Genomic DNA, 16194 nt, shown 5'->3' on the forward strand with positions numbered 1-16194 from the left:
GTAATGTGTTTGTGAACAAACTTATGAACATGAGGACTCAATTTGGCTATAATTCTTATAACTATACTATTTATAAGAGAATTTCTTTCTTTGAACTGGACTTTTATGTAGTTAAAAAATACCATCGTTAATAAATGGTAACTTTTCTTAAAAATAAGGTCATAAATGTCAAATAAATAATCAATTTATCTACAACACCTTTAGCTACTATCGTTTTGAATTCAAAAAGAATACTTCTAAAATTTAGGTTTTCTTTTTTCTTTTTCACATTCATCTTTTTATTCCCTAAAATTTAGTCTTTTTTTTATATTTTTTATTTATTTTTTTAACCTAAGAGAACTCCTAAAATTTAGCCTTATTTCTCCTTACATTCATCTTATTTTTCTACCAAATCTTTTCTCTATATTACTACATCACTTTCAAACACAAGTTCAAAAAAAAAAAAAAAAAAAAAAAAAATTACAGTTACTGCTTAAAATTAAAAAAAAAAAAAAAAAAAGAGTTTCTGAGCACGCACAATACTCGTGCATAGAGACTAGTATTCTTATATGTATACTTCTCTAAGAAAATATTTATAATAGATTTGAAATTAGATTGTATAATTTCTTGAAACTGTGCCCATGAATTGAGTTTTGGTTATTTATGAATTTTAATTTATACCCACGTTTTATATCTTTCGTATTAGTTAAATAGGTTTTAGTTACATAATTTGAGGAAATTTTTGAAAATCTGATCATGAATTGGATTACTTATTATATAATTTTTTTTAAAATTATTTATGGATTTGTATTTGCACCTTTTTTATATTAAAATTTCATATTATTTCAATGGATTCAATTACATGTATAAAAAGAAAAAAGAAAAAAAAAAAGCAACAAGTTTTAGTTATCTTTGCATATTATGTATACCCATGTTTTGTTACATGTTCTTAAAATTAAAAAAAAAAAAAAACTTTTGTTATGTGTTGAATTTGAGTGTTTATGGTTTTATTTTTATATTTATTAACTAATGCCCTAACGATATTTGTTAGCATTTTCTTAAAATAAAAACAAAAATAAATAGAACAACAAATTGATGACTTTAAAGTCAAATTATATAAAAATGAGATTCTTTGTCATATGCATCCTCAATAGTTGACAACAACCAAGCTTTGGTCTACACCAAAATATAATAATGAACTTAAACATATTTATCTTGTAAGTCAAACGATCTTGCATCTCTATGTTTTAAGATTTGTGAGCATTGTTCTTGATGCATGCGAGAAATGAACACGTGTTCCTCCATTCGCCTCACCAATTAAATTCCATATTATCCAAGTGGTTATAGTTGGAAAAAACAAACATATAAACAAACCCTGATTCCACTGTCTCTCCTCTCTCATTAGCAGTGTTCACATCCCATCAACCAAAGAAGCTTCATCACATTGAAATAGGCGTTGATGGGCAATGAACATGCCTCCACAACATGAGTTCTTTCACTCGACAATACTATTCCCAATTTCAAGGAAAGAACATAATGAACACATCACCCAAAAATTGATGGAGGACTAACAATTCACTAACAATCCACATCACCAAAAAATAAATTGATGGAGGGATTAACAATCCAAACCCTATGTAACATTAGGGGGCAAAATCGAAACTCTAAAACATTAGGATATAAAATTCAAAGACCTTCAAACTTTAGAAGTGTATTTTGCACTTTAACCATTTATTTATTTATTTTTTGTAACTTAAAAAAAAATTAAAATTAAAATTAATGGTCAAAATTTATCATTTGTGTTGAAATTTAATTTTCCTTGTGCTCAGTGCTAGTTTGCGACTAATATTATTAAAACAAGTGTCCCAATCAAGTAGCTTTGTCGGTTCAAGAATTACTCACGTGGATGCACGTGTAATGAGAGGGACATTTGACCTATCAAAGTGGTAGGGAGTATTTCTTTTCTTTCCCTCAAAACTTTAAATTCTTAATTATCTTTTTTAATGTTTTTCCTTGCATGTTAAAGATGAATTTTCTTAATTGTAGTTTGACATTTCTTCTTTAATTAGGAATTATTGAACGATTTAGATTAATAGGTCGTTGATGCATAGTCTAGTTTGGTTGCTGAGAAACAAAAAAAGAAATTAGTTCTAGCTTTCTCTTTTTCTCAATCTTCTCAAGCTCTATTTAGTTATCAAAAGCACCAAGAAAGTATAGAAAATGACTTGTAATGATTTCCATAAAACAATTCTAGGAAGTTTCAATCTCACACATTTTGGAAGCCATTAATGGTCAAGTAGATCACGAAACAAAATAATCATATGTAGAAGATGAACTTGCTAAAAGAATTGAGTGTTTAGGTTTGATGAAATTTTTGTTTCTCTAATAGAAAAGTCTTATCTATTAAGAACTTCATAAAGGCAAAGAGAATGTTACTCCTATTTTATAATCATGATAATATGAAAAATTCTCTTTAACTTTGTCAAAAATGGCATACCAAAACGAAGTTGCCAATAATGAATTTTTAGAATAAGGCACATTTCATATAGGAAAGAGCAAAAAAATAAAAATAAAAATGAAACTAATAATGAGGATATTTTTATTTTTAGTTTATCAAAATGATATTTGCATGATTGAGTAGGCATGAATTATGTCTATCTATACCAATGTCATGCAATTTTCAAATTTGTAAACACATATAATATGATCATATCACTACATCACTCTTACTCTCTTTTTATTTTAACTATAAAATAGATTACTAATAAAAAGTTATTGAATTAATTTTTTTACAAAGAAAATTAATGAGATATTAGAGGAAACTAATAACAAGTTAAGGTTTATGAGGGAATTCTTTCGTGATGAATAGGAATTAGGTCATGCAATCCTAGAGTTTGGATAACTTGATGGTTTGATTTGGGTTTTAAGATCACAATTCTCGATCAATCGACTTAAGTAAATTATGTGTCGTGCTCTCAATAAATCGACCATGTGTCAAGATTCTAGAGACTTGAATCTTCTAAAGTTATTTTGGAATCAAATCTTGAACATTGAGTAGTCTTCAAATCACTTACAAAACACATATTTTGATATGGTATTAGAGCGAAGCTTCTAGAAGCCTTTGGGGTTTTATTTTCTCTTTCAAAGTTTGTGTTTTTTCTCTCTCAAAAACTTGAACTCCATCAATGGCTGCTGTCACAAACAACACTTCTGCTTCTGAATATCCTTCATCCATGGCAGATGATCCTTTGTTTCTGCATCATAGAGAGATTCTTGGTGGTGTTCTTATGTCTCAACCCTTAGTTGATGAAAACTATCTAGCTTGGACCCGATCAATTAGGAAAGCCCTGATTTCCAAAAACAAATTGGGGTTTATAGATGGAACACTCACACTCTCATCTCATTTGAGGAAAACTCCATTTGAGATTCAAGCTTGGATTTGAGCAAATAACATGGTAGGAACATGGATTATAAATGCAGTTTCACCAAGAATTCAAGCTAGCATCATTTACGTGGATACAAACTTGGAGATTTGAAATGACCTTAGAGAAATATTTTCTCAAGGATCAATTAGCACTATTACCAAATCACATCCTTGTTGTCTTGTTTTTCTTGCTTCTTACTGTCTCAAGTTTCTTCTTTCCTTGATGACTTCCTGTCTATAGATCACAATTAGGCCATCCTTCTGATTCTAAGCTTCGTTCATTAGGCCACGTTCTACCTATTTTGTAAAATTCTTGTAAAAAAGATTGTGGCCATCCTTTTGATTCTACACTTCATTCATTAGGCCATGTTCTACATATTTTGCAGAATTCTTGTAATAAAGATCGTATTGTTTGTCCTTTGGCTAAAAATAAAATTACCTTTTCCATTCAATAGCTTATCTGAACATGCTTTTAATTTGATTCATGTGGATGTGTGGAGTCCTTATTCTACTCCTACTTCAAAAGTTTCAAATATTTTTTTAACAGTGGTTGATGATGCCACTATAGTTACTTGGACTTTTCTTATGAAATCTAAATCTGTATATATATATATATATATATATATATATATTTTATACAATACATAAATTCTACTCTAGTCTAATCTAAGTGTATATGTGTGTAAAACTCTCTCCTCGAGACTTGAACCCCGGCCCTTGACCCCCACACCCCACAAGCACTTATACTGTATTTAGAAGCTTAATAACCTCTTTTTTGCACTAGGGTCCACACTCAATTTGGTTGCCAACCTATAAATGTGGATTTAACGTAAGAAATGCATAGTAAAACTTTGAGCCCAGCCTAAAAACCTTAATTTGACAAAGAAAAATGTGTTTTAGTTCAATTTAGGTGTGTGCCGAATAGGTTCACATTATTAGGGTTTGTACGGATTTTGTAGGTAAATTGGCTTGACCGGTTAGATTATAATTATTTCTAAGTATGCTTTCTAGGGGAAAATGAGTAATTTTATGAAACAAAATTGCCAAAATTTGTACCTATGTATATGATAATATATATATATATATATATATAAATATTTTTCTTTTAAAATTTGGGGGCCATTGCCCCCTAACGTCCAAGTCTCCCTCAGCAATACAAAAGCCAAACAGCAATAGTTAAAACCTGATGGAAAAAATAAAGATTAAGGATGAGATGTATTGAGATTTTGAGACGAGAAACGGTGGAGATTTCGAACAAAAGGGCAGAGAGAGAGAGAGAGAGAGAGAGAACACTATGGCCAAAATCTGGAGAATGCATAATTTATTTGCTTCTCAATTTTACATTCTCTTTCCCTTCATATCTGGGATATCAAGTTCTTCAAGAACACGCTCTGAGGCCTAAATTTGTTTTAGGTTTCAATTTCAAGTTCTTCAAGAAAACACATTGAGGCCTAAATTGTTTTAGGTTTCAATTTTTCTTCTTCTTTAGAGTTCACAGTTACATAATTGTATGGTCTAAATATATAGCTTCTTTGGAATCATTTAGAGAAGCAAATGTTTCCTAACAAATAACGTTTGCTTTCGGTCACCTTTTTTTTTCATTGAGAAAATTTAACACCATAAAGACACCAAAAAAGCTGAGATGTGTTTGATTAAAATACCCATGAGATGTCAAAAATCACCAAGTTGTCTTGAAAACATCTAACATGATCAAAATATCTTTACAATCACTAAAAAAAATCCAAGATATCACTCTAACATGGCCAAAATCCAAAATTCTACTGTACCCCCCCTTTTTTTGAGGGGGTACGGTACTCACTAGTAGGTAACCTGCTATACCAAATGGGTATTTTGGATCAAATTAAGTGGTTTTGATGTTATTATGGTCATTTTCAAAATATTTAGTATTTTAATCATTCTAGGTATTTTTAGCGCTACTTTGTTCATTTTCAGTGTTTTTATTATTATTAATTTTGAAAGTTTAAAAATGTATTTTAGTCATTTTATAGGTTAATGAAGGTATTTTGGTATTATTTGAGGCATTGAGGTATTTTAGTAATTTTATATATTTTTAGGACTATTTTTTGAAATCCTTAATTTCCAGGTATTTTTGTTCATTTTCAAGTTTAAAAACTATTTTGGGAAAATTCATTGTTAACATTTTAATTATTACCAAGATTATTATGAATCGACAAAAGTACAGTCATATGTGATGTTGGTACTACCTAATGTGACTAAAAAATAATAGAACTATTGTTTTTTTTTTTTTAGAAGAAAATAATAGAACTATTGAATATAACAAAAGTATGATCATATGTGATTTGGTACTGCCCAATGTGACGTTAGAACCATTAAATGTGAGAAAAGAATAATGTTACCACCAAATGTGACAAAAGTACAATCAGTTGTGATGTTATTGCCTAATGTGATGATGAAATTGTCAAATGTGAGAAAAAAAATTAGAGTACCACCGAATGTGACAAAAGTACGGACATTTTTTTAGGTTCTAAACGAATTTAAGTAATTTTTTAGGTTATGGGGTCATTTTTGGTCATTTTTTAGGTTTTAGTGTCATTAAGTTATTCTTTAGGTTCTAAGGGTCTTATGGTAATTTTAAAGGGGTTCGAAGGTATTTTGGTAATTTTCAAGTGTTATGGGGTATTTTTGGTCATTGTTTTAGGTTTTTTGGTTATTTCAATCATTTCTTATATTTTAGGGTAATTTCAAACATTTTTTTTTTTTAAAGGTTTTAGGGTCATTCAATCATTTTTTAGGTTCTAAAGGTATTTTGATCATTTTTTAGGTTCTAAGGGTATTTCGATAATTGTTGAGGGTTTTGGGGGTGTTTTGGTCATTTTTAAGTTTAATGAGATATTTTGGTCATTTTATAGGTTTCAAGGGTATTTCAAAATTTTTTAAGGTTTCAGGGTCATTTCGGTAATTTTAAAGGTTCATGGGTATTTTGGTAATTTTGGTTTAAGGTGCATTACGGTCGTTTTTTAGGTTCTATGGGCATTATTGGATTTTTCTTTTACTTTTTTTCATATTTGCTTGGATGATCAAATATGCTTAAATGTTTTGTTTTTTGTTTGCAATTGTGTGGATGACAAATAGCATGACAATTCTTTGTTTTCCTTCACATGCTTGGATAAACACTTCTAAGTTATTATTTGCTTTTCATAACATGCTTAGATGAACATGTCTAGGTAGTGGTTTTTTTTTTTTTTTTTTTTTGGATGCTTAGATGAACAGCTCTAATTAATATTATGGTTTTCACTTAAATACTTGGATGAACATGTCTGGGTGATTTTCTTTGTTCTTTTCATGATTGCTTGGATGATTGGTAGGCCTAAAAATAAATTTTCTTTTTTTTGCAATTATGTTGATGACAAATAACATGACGATTTTGTTTTCTTTTACATGCTTAGATGAACATGTCTAGGCTAGGAATTCTTTGTTTACATTAATTTCTTTGATAAACATGCCATTGCTTTCATGCTTTCTTTACATTTACATTGTTATCTAACAAGTTTCACTTTTTGTTTCTCTTTACATTAAATTCCCCAACACATGCTTGTTTACAATTCTTGCAAATTAACATGTTTATGTGATATATTATTTGCATTTGTTTGACATGACATGATATTGGCCACCTTAACCTAGGAGACTGGTTTTACCGGGCGAGATGGGTGCTTAATTCCTTCTCATCTTATAAATTAGCCTCCGAACCAAGATTAAGGGTTCTAGACTAGACTCTTGCATATGCAATTTTACATTTTTTAGAATGTAATTAGGAAACAAAGCAATGTAATTTATTTTCTTAGATTGTATCTAGGACCAAAAAAGCATTGTAAATTTTTGTTACAAAATTGATGTAAATTGTCATATATAATAATACAACATAAGCATTTTTAATAGAGAAGGTTTTCTTATTTTTCCATTTAAATTAAATAAGTGGCGACTCCATGTAAAACCCTCGATCTAAGGGGGAGTACATTTTATAGTGAATTCGACATTTGTAAGCGACCGCGACCCCGGCTTGCCAATTTTTTTCTCAAATTGGGCCTAACCCATGCGAATGGGTGGGATCGTGATGCTCAAAATATCGAATTCATTGCAAAATGTACTCCCCCCTAGATCGAGGGTTTTGCATGGAGTCGCCACTTATTTAATTTAAATGGAAAAATAAGAAAACCTTTTCTATAAAAAAATGCTTCTGTTGTATTAATATACATGACAATTTACATCAATTTTTTAACAAAATTTACAATGCTTTTTTGGTCCTAGATACAATCTTAGAAAGTAAATTACATTGCTCTGTTTCCATGTTACATTCTAAAAAATGTAAAATTGCATACACAAGAGCCTAGTCTAAAACCTTTGATCTTGGTTCGAAGGCTAATTTATGAGATGGGAAGGATTAAGCACCCATCTCGCCCGGTAAAACCAATCTCTTAGGTTAAGGTGGCCAATATCATGTCATGTCAAACAAATGCAAATAATATATCACATAAACATGTAAATTTGCAAGAATTGTAAACAAACATGTGTTGGGGAATTTAATGTAAAGAGAAACAAAAAGTGAAATTTGTTAGATAACAATATAAATGTAAAGAAAGCATGAAAGTAATGGTATGTTCATCCAAGAAATTAATGTAAAACAGAGAATTCATAGCCTAGACATGTTCATCTAAGCATGTGAAGGAAAACAAAGAATTGTCATGCTATTTGTCATCCACACAATTGCAAAGAGAAAAACAAAATATTTAAGCATATTTGATCATCCAAGCAATTGTGAAAAAAAAAGTAAAGAAAATTCCCTTAGACATGTTCATCTAGAGAAAATCAAAATACTTAGACATGTTCGTTTAAGCATTTAAAAAAAGTAAAACAACTACCTAGACATGTTCATCTAAGCATTCAAGAGAAAGTTGCACATTAGCCTAGAAGTGATCATCTAAGCATGTAAAAGGAATATCAATGAGATATATAGGCATGTTCATCCAAGCATATCTGAAAGAAACAGATAATGACTTGGAAGCATTTATTCAAGCATGTGGAGAAACTAAAAAAAATCTAGACAGGTTCGTCTAAAGTTTTTAAAGGAAAGTCAGAAAATGATGTCATGTTCATGTCTCAATTGTTGGTGAAGAGAACCAAAAATATATGTCATGCTATTTTGAGATGGAAAGCTAAAAATTCAGTATCTAAAATTCAGCATGTGAAGAAAATCAAGGTTGAGCAACAAAGCATATGTAAGCAAACAAAGATTCAAGTCACGTGAAGGCAAACAAAAATCTGATAATATGACTAAGAATAAATACATTTGTCATGTTGAAAGCAAACTAAGATGTGATCACGCAATTCAAGATTTAATCACGGAGAACTACAAAGATTAGGACATTCCCTAACAAGCAACAATCTGACTTTTATGAAGAAAACCAAACATTAAGCATGTGGTAACAAAGCATAAAAAATATAGGTGTGAAAGACAATATACATTAAGCATGTGAGATATCATGAGATAGTATTCAAAAATTTGAATTACATTAAGGGATTACATTGAAGTGTGTGGCATATGAGAAGACATAAAATTATAAGAGAGGAATAAGATACCATGAATGAAGCAGTACATGAGAATCAAAAAAATAACCATGTATTAAAACAAGCATGACTCCACGAAATTTAGAATACGAAGGACAAAATAAGACAAGTATTTTAATGTTAAAAACAGCCTAAACTAAATTAGTGCAGAAATTCAAAGAACATAATTAACTACTTACCAGCATAGAGCATAAATTAAAGGGGGAAGTGATCACTTAAAGGGCTAGGAAGAAAGCAAGGAAGTACTAAACTACAACCAAAGTAAGAACAATGGTTACCTACAGCTTTTCTTTTCTGCTTTCTCACTAGCCCTCCAGAGGGAATGTGGTGCAAAAAATGGAAGAGGTCTTCTCTATTTATAGGGGAAGGGCTGGCTTAGCTTTAAACCTAAGTTATTAGCTTTCTTCTGAAGCTAAGGGAGGAGATAAACTTGTTTAGATAAGCTGGAACGGATTTGGTGTTGATCCCCATTTGAATTTTGAAAGGAAGTTGAAGATGATGCTGAACTTGTGTTATCTTCTGCACCTGTTTCGTATTTTGGCTCTAACTTTCTGCTCAAAATTACAATTGATTCGGGATTGGTGTTTTTTGAAAGGAAATTCAATTCTCTACAACTTATCCAGAAATAGAGAAAACCAAGTTTCAACGTTTTCCAGGCCAAAAATGAGATTCAAGTTGCTGCTGAAAATAGTAACGTTTTTTGAGCATTTTTCTGTTTTTTTTTTTTTTTTTTGAAATTTTTCATAGAATGTATCTGTTTCTCTATCCAACTTGTTTTTCAAAAGTTTTCTTCTGAAGCTAAGGGAGGGGATAAGCCTATTAGATAAACTTGAACAGATTTGGTGTTGATCCCCATTTGAAATTTTGAAAGCAAGTTGAAGATGATGCTGAATTTGTGTTACTTCTGCACCTGTTTCTTATTTTGGCTGTAACTTTCTGCTTAAAATTCCAAATGATTTGGGATTGGTTTTTTATGAAAGGAAATTCAATTCTCTACAACTTTTCTAGAAATAGAGAAAACCAAATTTCAATTTTTCTAGGCTAAAAATGCAATTCAAATTGCCACTGAAAATAGTAACGTTTTTTTTTAGCATTTTCTGTTATTTTTGAAAATTTTCATGGATCATATTTTTTTCTCTATCCAAATTGTTTTTCAAAAGAGCAGATAAGATGCCGTAAAGGAAAACTTTTTTTTTTTTTTTAATTTCTTAAAAAAATAAAATGAAATCCAATCAAAATTCACACTTAATTAATTTTAAATTAGTTCTTGTTGGAACCGATCAAAATTAAGTGTTTAAAATAGGACGTGATCGGACCCATTATGTAGGTGAGCCACGATCTTTGAAAATTGTTTGTATAATAACTTTTGATCAGGTAGTCCGATCAAAGCCCATGACATACCATTGTGATCGTTAGGGCATCAATATTTGTTTTGTATCACAAATCTGAAGATCTACCTATTGAAATTATGATCATGCTCTTGTTGCAACATTACTATTTTACCCTTAATATTGGTTAAATGCAAGTTGTAAAATGGGGTGTTTACAGGTCATGTTTGTGATATGGGTCTATACATTATTATGACATTGTTAGGCTTACTAAATAGACTCTCTCATATGGGGTTCAAGTATAAGTCAGTGGTAATAGTGCGGCATAAACAGGCCTAACCTAGCAAGGAGTGATGTGCAATGATTCCACAATCAACTCCGACCAAACTCCAAGACAAGAAAGGGAATTCGAGTTTGTTTTAGAAATTGAAACAAAGTAAAAAACACTTGGAATGGGGACATTGAAGTTATCAAAAGTGCAGACCCACAGTTCATCCCCTCTCGAACCAATAAGTAACGAAATCTCTGTCTGTATAATCTAACCTTATCTTTGGATGGAGGAGAACATTCCAACCACCTCCCCTCTCCTCTTCTCTCTGTCTTCCTCCATTCCAAACAGGCCCTAAAAAATAAGTTATACTAGTTAGTGTTTGAGTCTTGGCAATCTAAAACTTTAGGGATTAAATGGTTATAAATTAGATGAGTTTAGTTTTCATATTTTTCCCTTTCATAAGTTTTTTTTTGTGTGTGTGTGGATAATTCGAAAGTTACAACAAGAGAGGAAGATTTGAATCCTAAACGTCTTTGTAGAAGGCTCTTGGCCTTTCATAAGTTAGTTAATGTGATAAATGTTGGTTTCATTTCCTATAAATTGTTGATTTTTGTTTTTGTTTTTTAAAGATTCTAGGAAATTTGATGTTGTAATGCTCGTTTATGGACGATTGGCACCATAGCCAAATAGGAGAAGGGGGAGCTGATTATTTGTGGTTGTCCTGAGTGAGATGTGAAGTGTTAAGGGTAGTTGCAAAGCATTTTAGAGGCTGGCCAGCCAGCCTTAAGTTGGGTTATGCAGTTTCTTTGAGTCAACTGTCTAAATCTGAGTTAGATTTCATTGATTTGGGAATTTTTGAGAGTGGAGTGTGGAAAAAAGGTTAGCTGTGGGATTGTAGTCTAATTATATATTGGGTAGTATATATAATTTTAATACAGCTTGGTTCACAGGTTGCTCACTGAGGGCTCTTGAAGATATGGCAACCACGCCAAGAGAATCAGCAAAAAGCACAAACCTCTTCACAGTTACAACCCACATTGTATGCCTTTTTTACGCCTGCTATAAAAACAATGTTTATCAGGTGTGAAATTTGAAATTTGCTTTCCTATGGCTAGACCCTTTCAGCGTGTCTACATGTTTTATGTGCTCAGGAATGGAAGTAGCCAGTTGGGGGAGCGTGTGCTGCAAATTTTGCAAACGGAAATCTTATTACACATTTATCATTGCATACTCCATACACGCTACGGTTTCAACCTACGTGGCAGTGTGTATGATACTATGATGAGTGTGCAACGGCGAGTGTGTAATAAACATTAACCTCTTACAAATAAAGTGTGCATGTGATGTCCTCATGGACACTTACTACCTTCAATGCTCATGCACACTGTCCTAGCAGGAAAGTGAAATGGGAAAATTTTCATCAATTGATATAAGACTGCAACCAATTTAAATGCCTTCCCTTAGTGCCTCCTCTTGATCTACCAGTCTGAAATATACATTTCTACACTCAACAACACAGGTACATGTGCCTAAAACCAGCACTCTATGGTCTATAATATTTGCATTCAAGACTGTTTGCACCCAGTCCTTGCCCTTTAGAACTGGCAAAGAAATTAAGCAAGTGAAGAATGTAGCCATTTCATCAACATTTCCCTGGGTGTACAGCAAGTATGCTAAATCTTGTGTACGCTGTAACCTGCATCCTCTGATTTCAAGTTCTCTTTCCAGTTCTCAAATTCAGATCCACCAAATGTCAATTGCTTAATTCCAACCATGCTGTTAAATGAAAGGTAAAGGGGTAAGAAGCTTTTTTGAGATAGAACATAAGAACCTTTTAAGTACACACAAAAATACGGCCAAAAAACCAACAGACAAACATCAGAAACAAAACTTATCTAAGAAGGCAAGACCATTTAAGGAGCTGAAAGAGAGAACAAAGCAATCCTAGCTGTTAGCATATGCATATGCGTATATCTAACTACACATTCCTAAGTAAAAAAAAAAAAAAAAAAAAAACACTCAGAAATGTAGAGACAAATTAATCAGTATTTGGAAATCTGCAACTATCATTCTCTTGAAATTTCTATTTCGTAGAAACTAATTTCTTATTTGTAGTGGGGTTCAAAGGATTGCGTGCAGGAAGATAATTATTTCCAGTCCAAACTTTAATAATAATAACTGAGTCAATAAAACTAACAAAAAAATTGAAAAGAAATGAGATGTGCTGAGCTTACTCGGAGCTTATCTGTGTCAATGCATTTATCAAAACATCCAGAAGCAATGGCTCACTGGTCCCAATATCCACCCTGTAAAAAATTATCAGATTTATGAGGAATAATCATCAATCTTCCGTTTGTGTGTGGTTGTGTGCACGTATTGTGTGTGCATGTATAATATATGTAATGCCTTAATCTGCATCTACTTCCCTTTGAAATTATACACACCCACACACAAAAATCAGCACATGTAAATTGAGCATCATCAAGGATATAGAGAAAACTTGCATCCATTATTTAGAATTTTAAAACGGTCCCCACCAGATTCGTGCCAAGTTGTCTTGAATCTCAAGATCCCCAATATTGTAAAACGCGGTTGGTGTTGTGTTTGCTCCCTGAATAGCATCATAACTTGGTCTATTATCCATAGGAGCTTGTGACAGCTGCAGGAATGACATTGTGCATTGTGTGAGTAACAAAGAACCCATATGGCTATTGGAAATAAACTTGCATTCCATATATGGTGGGGCTATGACAAGTATCTGGATCAAAATTTTATGAAGATGAAATTTTACCTGCATATTCATAGAATTGCATCCGCCAAGACGTCCAATTATGTGCCATGATCGAATGGTCTACAAACAAACATATCAATTAAGTCACTGGACTTCAAACCAGGATACTAAAAGAACAAAAAATAAAGTCATTAACTTCATCTTGCAGAGAGGTTATTGTTAAGTTAGAGAATAGTCACGTACATCACAAATTAAAGTAATATCTTTCTCCAACGGATTGTTGTAGAATTCGAGCCATATGTATGAGTCTGAGTATTTGAATCTGGAAGCACCAGCTGTCAAAGAGTAAGTTTATGAAGGAGGAAATGATATGTAAGTGTTGTAATAACTCCATGATTAGAAGTTGATGGAAGATTTCATTTGTCTTCAGTTAAAAAATGAAAAAGAAAAGAAGTTGATGGAAGATATTGAGTCCAAGAATCTAAAAAAGGCAGTTAAAGAACTTTTGGCCCTCAAGAAAACTTGGTTCAGCTGACCTTGAGGAAACTTTGTTCAACTGACAAACATGATGGACTGCACAACCATAAATGGTGTATGCAAAAGCGTTTATGTACTCAACTTATCAGTATGACTTAATAAATCCAATCCTACCAATTATCAATCAACAAGGATTGAATAAGCCCAGTTTTAAAATGGTTTGTTTGGAGAAAACATGTTTGGCTGGAATGGCCTATTATAAGCTTACATGATGGCAGTAATTCAATGTCACTGGTTATTAATAATTTCAAGCATTTTCATGGATAACTTCATTTGTGATACCCCAAATTTCTGGCTCCCAATTTCCATACATTATTATGTAGAATGAACCAATCAAATCCCTTTTTGTCTCCTTCCAGAGCCTCACAAAATGGGCAGTGACATCAATATACTTTCAGAGCTTGTGTTCCTAGTATCCTCTCCTCAATTTGGTTTGCTTGCCCACAAAAGGTGGTTTTTTTTTTTAAACAATTCAGCGCTAAGCTGCCAACACAGACTGGAAATATTACACAAATCTTATGGAAAGCAATCATGTGTGCATAGTTAGCACAAAATCACCATTACCTTGTGTACCACTAAATTTGCAATAGCATAACCACATAATTAATGTTCCCATGTATTCAAACTTACTTGTTGAATGTCACTTTCATTGGTTTTGCTGAACCAGCCTTTGCCTGCAATATTTTGTTCCTTTTCTTCTTCAACCTCTCCTTCATCTGCAATCCAATAAACCCCATTTCAACTCTCTCTCTCTCACACACACACAAAAACCCCAAAATCCACAATACCATATCTGCTATCCCCTCAAAACAATCCCTGTCAAACATTTCCAAGAATACAAATACCAAAACACAAAAACACCCATGTAATAATTCACCCTTAAAACATAAAACCAACACTAAAAACCAAATCTTTAAGGTGAAAAAACAAAAACCCGTGAAATTTTTTCCTCAAAATAAGTTTTCACAATGCATAGCTTACTTTTGACCGAAACTTTTCCGGGTCGTCCACAGAATGACCAAGAATTTCAGCAATTTCGGGGTCTCGATCGAAGTCATTCTCTTCTTCTCTCCTTCTAAATCTACCCCAAGCTGAAAACTCATCTTCATCTTCATCTCCATCTATATCTCCATCTCCATCTCCATCTTCACTTTCATCTTCATCTTCATTTTCATCTTCATCTTCAAATTCATCATCTTCTTCTTCAATTTCTCTTTGCAAGTTGTGGGTATTTAATTTCTGTCTTCGACTGGCATTAGCTTTACACAGAAACGTTTTGGTTCGAGCATAGCTCGGATTCGAAAGCTTAACGGTCAACAAAAATGGCGCGAAGCGGTTGTTTTGGAGGGAAAAGTTGGGGCATAGAATGGTTGGCGGTTGAGGAAATGGTGCGCAGGAGTGTAGGATTAGCATGCTTTGCTTAAAAAAAAAAAAAAAAAAAAAAAAAAGGTTTGGAAGGTTGGAGTTGGAGAGGAACGGCGTATGGTAGCAACAGGAGAGTAGTTGTGTGTGTGGAAGGCTAGTGTTTTCCACTGCTTTCTTCCTTAACTCGCACCTTCTCTGTTCATAGCTGCTAAAGAGAGTAAGACTGTAAAGAGAGACTCAACCTTCGTGGAGGTTCAGACTCCAGAGTTACTTATCAAGGACTGCACCAAAATAATAAAATAAAATAATAAGTCTATTGTTTTAATGTCCGCGAGTACATGCGTTGCGCATGATCATTTTTTTTAAGTGGTTTTAATAAATTTATTTTTTACAATTTGGACTAATTTAATAAAGATTAATGAATTTTTTTTTTTTTTTTTGAAAATGGACTATTTATTCAATTAAATAAGTGAAAGGTCATGATCAAAAAAAAAAAGCATCCATTGTTAGTGGGGGAGAGTCCTCCATCCAGTATTATACATCCTTATCAAAATTATTTATAGCATATTGGACCAAAGTATGTGCTACTCGATTCGCACCCCTCCTAATACAGCAAATACTAAACCATTGCAAACACCACATCAAATGTCGAATATCATCCACAACATTACCAAATGGTGAAGTGTTTTCCACTGAAGAAGAGATGGCATGAATAACATTAATGTTGTCCCCCTCAATTATTATCCTCAAAAATCAAGCATACATAGCAAATTCTATGGCTCTTCGGCAAGCAAGAAGTTCTGCTTCATCACTTGTGCGCACCATCGGACCACTAGCCGTCATAGCAGCCATAACCTCTCCCTTTTCATTCTGAATAATTGCACCGTAGCCTGATCTGCCTGAATCCAAAAATACAGCTGCATCAAAGTTCAGTTTGTATGCCTCTGTTGGTGGT

The 16194-nt window shown here is 32.5% G+C and overlaps 1 protein-coding gene across 1 annotated transcript; it reads right to left on the minus strand.

Annotated features, from left to right (window-relative positions):
- Nucleotides 1-12049: 12049 nt before the first annotated feature.
- Nucleotides 12050-15532, minus strand: LOC126714295 (uncharacterized). The gene is made up of 7 exons (XM_050414387.1): nt 14856-15532; nt 14505-14590; nt 13581-13659; nt 13398-13457; nt 13144-13265; nt 12841-12912; nt 12050-12382 (listed from the first exon to the last, which is right to left on the minus strand). Exons 1-7 carry the CDS (start codon nt 15285-15287, stop codon nt 12280-12282), a joined length of 954 nt encoding a protein of 317 aa, XP_050270344.1. The 5' UTR covers nt 15288-15532; the 3' UTR covers nt 12050-12279.
- Nucleotides 15533-16194: the final 662 nt, after the last annotated feature.

The sequence above is a fragment of the Quercus robur genome, chromosome 2 (assembly GCF_932294415.1).
Source record: "Quercus robur chromosome 2, dhQueRobu3.1, whole genome shotgun sequence".
Taxonomy (NCBI): Eukaryota; Viridiplantae; Streptophyta; class Magnoliopsida; order Fagales; family Fagaceae; genus Quercus; species Quercus robur.